Below are 6,075 nucleotides of genomic sequence, written 5' to 3'. Positions count from 1 at the left end.
CAACAATCATGATTTATCATGTAATTGGTTTATGTGTTAAACAATAAAATGGACTGGCATATTTTACCAATGAAAATAGCATTTTATTTCATGAAGTTTGTATTTTAGCGGTAGAAGTAACCCCACCGACTACATACAACATAGCTAGTTTAAGTTTAAGAAATATCATATTTTTTGTTATTAATGTGTCATGACTTCAAAAATTAGCATATGAATTAAATATTGTTTATAAGCGTTTGTTTCCAATAAAGTTGTCACAAATGTGTTCATAGTTCAACCGAAGTAAATTCGAAAACAAATTAAGACTTAACATGGAATTAGAACATGTGGGCGGATGATATACATATTTATTTTATATATAGATGAATCCTTTAATTGGAGAAATATTTCGGTATGTTGACCTTGTAGTTTAAAATAGGCTCATATAAAACCTTGGGGAAAAACTCATATTTGTTGAAAGATAGGTGTATTCCAATCATGCGCATATAGCGTTCTAGAGGAAATAAGCGAATGGAAGCCAATCAAAATGGCGACTGTATTAACAGTGCTCATGCATGCTGTATTTTAAAACAGTAATTAAGTAAAATGGTATTGTAAAATTTCAGAAGTAAGTTGTAACTTTTTATTGTGTTTTAAATCGAGTGGAATTACATGAAACGGGTCTTTTGCCTATTGAGAGTGCACACTATATTTTTACTAAAGGTCACAATGACAACAAGAACAATTGCACCATTCGCACCACATTTTTATTCGGGGCACTTTTAAGTAACTTGTTCAAAGTCAAAAGCATAGTCGATAGCAGTGGTTTTATCATTGTGTGCTTAAATGAGCTTAACTAACAAATAAACTCCTGTACCCATTGAACATTAAAAGCAGGGAACCCCAACATGTTAACGATGCTTATGTAATTCGTTCTTGTTATATTGTGACGTTCCGTGATTGACCCTCAAAGCAGTTTTCATTGTATTGTTTAAAACAGTAAAACTTGAAAACTACGATCTATATTTAATATTACGAGCATATTTTTCTGCTTTTTAAATAAATATTTTAAGCAGCAAACATGACAAAATTTGTAGCTACTATCACTTAATCCCCATGTTCATATATACTTTGATCATAAATTTCCGTGGATGTGTTTATATCACAGAGTATTTTGCTCACGCAATTCTTGCATCATTACCAAATCCCTGGACCATTCTTGTAGAAAACTCGTTACAGTGCTTTTGCTTTTTGAATTATCACCGATAATGATTGTTAAGAATTGTGTTTAATTGTAGTTATACTTAGCCAAATATGTAAAAACAAGAATGTAATTATAATCATGTAATAAATAAGCTTTGATCAAAACGAAGGAAATATTATATTATCTTAAGCATTTAATTCTATAAGGTCAGAATGATGCAAATGCTTATCTCCATTAAGGAAGAAGAGCAATACCAAAATAGGACAGGGTGCAGTACCTTTCCTTAAATATTTAGCTAAAACCCTATGGTAGTACTTACAGGAGCGTATTACATTTTATTTTAGAAAAGTTTGATTTTAAAGTTTTTTTAAATTAAAGGCATTCAGTGAAACAAAGACAGTAACTCGTAATGTCCACGAGTCGCTATCATGGCCAAGTGTGAGGTTGAAGATTCCTTATCTAGTTAAACTCCCTTTAACATATATAGTCGAACAATATTTCAACGTTCCTGTTTTCTGTGTTCTATGTCGTGACGCTGTGTGTTTCTCGTTGAGTGAGTGTGATGCTTTATTTTGCGTTCCCTTTAAGCCAGGGTTTTTATAGATCAGGAATAATCTTGAAATCAGGATTGAGAGCTATTAACTTTAGACTAGAGTGTTTTGTGCTCGGACGTTTGTATCAAAAACAGTAAGAAGAACCTTGAAGTAAATAAAGAGAACAAATAGGGCCCTAATGGTTTGGCCAAAATAACATTTGGTTCGGGATACCCGACCCTACCTACTAAATAGGCGCCCACCCTACCTTTTATAGCCAATCTGAAAAAAAATAAAATAAAAAATGTTGTAGTGTTTTTTTAATGCTTTTCAATAGTAGTTTAAAACCTTTAATGCTTTATACAGAAGATAACTTTAACTCCATTCTCCAATGATAAAAAACAACACATTCTTATATAAAAAGCCCAATATTTTTTTTTATTTTTTAAAAAAAGGCCTACCTACCCTACCTTTTTTTAAAGGATGTAACCCTAACCAAACCAATTTTTTAGGCCTTACCTCAATTGGCTACTGTGGCCTGAGAACATTAATGTTTAATGACGCCTTTAGTTCCTTTTAGGGTGAGTTTAGAATTGGATTTGCTTTAGGACCGTGCGATGTTACACTGTGTTGATAAAAGTTTGGACAATGTAAGTTTGAGAACTCGAACATTGGCTTAACCCCCAGTGAACTCCAGTTTTCGCAAATGGATTCCAGGCGATAACCTCAACATTTATTGATAACGTCATTTTTATTTTTGTGTAACCTTTATTCTGTTGTGTAAAGTCATGTGCCTCTCTAAGTATTCAAGCCGTCAAGATGAGGTATTGTGATCACTCTTAGTCCGTTGTCCATCCATCTGTTCAAACGACATCTCCTCTTAAACCGCATAACCTATTTTAATGGAACTTCTCCAGATTCGTCCTTAGGTAAGATTCTACCAAGCTTGCGTAAACAAAGTTATTCAATGCAGAACTCTGGTTGCTATTGTTTTAGAAACTAAAAATCATCTGATGGTCAAAATCTAAAAACCGTTTGGAATAAATGATCACTAGGTGACCAATAATCAAATTTCTAAAAGGAACCGGAACGAGCTGTCAAAAACATCATGGCCGCAATATTGCAGGGCCTTTTCGCGATATGAATGACAAAGAAAACTTCTTGGAAAAAACTTTTGACCTTCTTACTTAATTTTGTTGTTGAAGCATTGAATTTAGGTCATATTGACCTTCTTGTACTTATGATAGAGCCACACATTCTGTACAAACATCTGTTCTGATGCTTATATTTATTTTTTCGCTTGATGCTTATATGTAATTCTTTGCTTAGTATACAACTAATCTATCTGATGAGCTGAGAACCAGGCCTAGCCAACAATTTGTTCTGAATCCCTTCCGCTGCAATAAAGAAATGCATACATACATATTTATGGCTATTATCAATGTTGTTGGAAAATATCCTACATCTTTTACTGAGCCGTTAATGTTACACATAGGTAATTGTTTTGCATATAAAGTCCTTGTTTCAGAATATATATGTAATCACGTTTCAAATCTAATAAACATAAAAGTTATTTTAATAAAAAAAATATTAATTGAAATGGTTCAATTAGTGCATTTGAATTCAATTTTTGGGGTAGTTTGGATTACCTGCCCCTACCATTTTTGTAATATAGTAGTTAGGGAACCAGACTGTATTTGTGGACCATAAAGTCGGACCGGGTACTCTAGGGATGGCCTTACTCTGATTCACATAAGGGCCACCTGCTTGAGGTACAGGGAACGTCTGCCCAGTGAAACTGCTGGTTGGAATCAAACATTGCACAGTCGACAGCGAAACCATCGTTTCCTTCATGTGAGGTAAAATCTGCAAAATGAAATTAAAATGGGAGCTCAGAATAAATTCACTAGAAAAGTAAAACTGTTTGAAAAACACAATTTTCTTAGACGTATCCAAATTTATTCAACTTTTACTGTGTTAGTTTAGCCTTTTTAAAATATCCCAGACTGCAGAGCACTTCTTGCTGCTTTGAATGAAAATATAAACCTGCACTACGTTACGTTAAGTTCAACTTCAATATGGATGTATTATAACCCTTCAAGAAGTAAACACTGTCAGTAAGTAAACCCGTCAGATTATTAATAAAATTACTGAAAAGTTTAAGCTGAAACGGCATTACACTTTAAGACGTTTCATAGCTCATTTGAAAATTGTACAAATGTCTGCATTTTGCCTTGTACCAGCACTTTCATTTGATGTTCGAAAAACATCGAATCCATCACCGACAGCACCATCCTTTAACACAAGCAGGATAATTACTAACTGAAATAGCAACAGCAACAACTGAGATTAAAAAGATGAAGACGTTTTGCGGCAACACCAGAACAACCACCAACATATAAGTCAACATAAAGAAAACTACTAGCACTGCTTAACCACCAATCCATTAGTTGCTAGACAATGATTGACAGAGCTTGAGTTTGAAACAATACCTGTGAACTCTGCCACTGTGTCAGTGTCAAACCACTTCCAAACGCCTTCCACAACTTCATCAGTTAGCCCAAGCCACCACTGGTGCGCTGTGAAATGGAGACGGAATGTTTCAGTCCGTGCCAAGGACAATTAGTTTAGTTTTGGGCATTAAGTTAGCGATAGGGTGAAGATATCCGCCTCCAAAACTCACAAAAAAAACTGTGGGTTCGAGCCCATCATATTACAGAAGCATCTTTAAACGATTCCTTAATTCATACAAAACATCCTGTAATGTACTAAAAAAATTATTTTTGTAAATGTTTTAGGTGTTTAGGCAAACTTTTCATCTTTACAGTTTCCTTAAATGCGACAATTTCTTTCTAAAGAAAGGAATGTCAAACCTTTCTTAAAGGAGGAAAGTTCCTGAAACTTAAAACGCTCGGGTGAAATAAGTACTTTTCAAAGACTAGTTTCTAACGCCAGAGACTATACACGATGGCTATTTAGAATTGGTCGAGAGTATAAAGAAATAATAATAAAAATATATAAAACAACTAACGTCTTGATGTGTGGGAATTGTGATTATAGAATACAACCGGTTATAATATATATTTGAATGAGATTACATCATAAAAAGAGCAAAAGTAGATATAATTTTTTGCCAAACGAATCAATTTCATCAATGGTATTTTAATACCACAAGCAAAGGATTCTAAAAGCATTTCATAACACTTCTCTTATTCGTTTTACTTTGTAATTTGGCCATAAAGTCTTTGAGAAAGGCATTCTCGTTGGCATTGTTCGCATGCACGAGATGGCTGCTGTGTTGACGACAGTAATGCTGAAAACAACAAAGAATACTTAAATATCACTTTTATTGCAAACTCTTTTTGTATTGTATTGACATGAAGACACTTAATATAATTAGAATAATATGAATTTGAAAGCTGTAAAATAGATATATATTATAAGAACCATGGGAGCGATTCTATCAAGAATCCTAAGAGCAATTTCGTATGTAGGAGATTCTACTAATCTTTCCTAGGTACAAAATTGCTCATATAATACTTCATGAAACGGCCCCCAGCCCAACTTTCTCAAAAATCTGTTACCTTATTTCATTTAGCCGAATAACTTGATTAACAAATAGAAAAGTTCACCGGAAATTTCCTTGAAAAGCTTCAGGTCACAGAAAGTGTGAAAATTACCTGAAAAAAATGTGCTGAGCTGGACTCTGTTATAAGGAACAAGGACTGTTCGATAAATTACTACCAGTTGAACCCCCACTTTTCGTTACGCCATTTTTTAAATGTTTGGTTTCAGAAGTAACCGAATGCAGTCGGTGGCTCGAACACAAAATAAAAACTGAAAATAGGTTGTATTTGGTTTGCGAACCACTATTTGTTTGTTCATATTTTGATAACTTGTTATTCAAGATTCATATCAAATATTTCTCGTTATGGAAGCTCCAACCAACCTAGTACTTTTGTCGTATGGCGGAGATGGCCGAGGGGTTCCGATGGTGTCAATGTCACATACAACAATTCGAACTTACCTCAGCTTCGGTAAAAGTAGCATGGCTGCTGCCAAACAAATAGCAGGAGCCGTCAAAGGCCAGCCAGCCGTCCTTGCACGTTGTATACGATGTCGCGTCTACAATTCATGGGTGTTAACCTTTTAAATTCTATAAATGTTTGTCTCTTGTCCATTATTTTTAAGGGCTTAGCTTAAAAAGCGTTAAATGCGTATCGTATTATTTTTAAAAGCGAAGACATACAATACTTCAAAGCAATTACTTACATGCTCCATTAAGAACATAAACAAACAAGGCTAGAAGAAAGACACGCTTCATTTTAAAACGTTGTTCAAACTCTTACTTATCAAATT

At 34.2% G+C, this 6,075-nt stretch overlaps 1 protein-coding gene across 1 annotated transcript; it reads right to left on the bottom strand.

Moving 5' to 3' along the window:
• Positions 1–2,989: 2,989 nt before the first annotated feature.
• On the bottom strand, positions 2,990–6,075 carry LOC128212976 (asialoglycoprotein receptor 1-like). The gene is made up of 6 exons (XM_052918408.1): positions 5,989–6,075; positions 5,744–5,841; positions 4,939–5,029; positions 4,209–4,295; positions 3,459–3,582; positions 2,990–3,113 (listed from the first exon to the last, which is right to left on the bottom strand). The coding sequence occupies exons 1-6, from the start codon at positions 6,038–6,040 to the stop codon at positions 3,083–3,085; spliced, it is 483 nt and encodes a 160-aa protein (XP_052774368.1). The 5' UTR covers positions 6,041–6,075; the 3' UTR covers positions 2,990–3,082.

This window comes from Mya arenaria, chromosome 13 (assembly GCF_026914265.1).
Source record: "Mya arenaria isolate MELC-2E11 chromosome 13, ASM2691426v1".
Classification (NCBI taxonomy): Eukaryota; Metazoa; Mollusca; class Bivalvia; order Myida; family Myidae; genus Mya; species Mya arenaria.
This window is presented reverse-complemented; position numbering and strand designations above follow the sequence as displayed.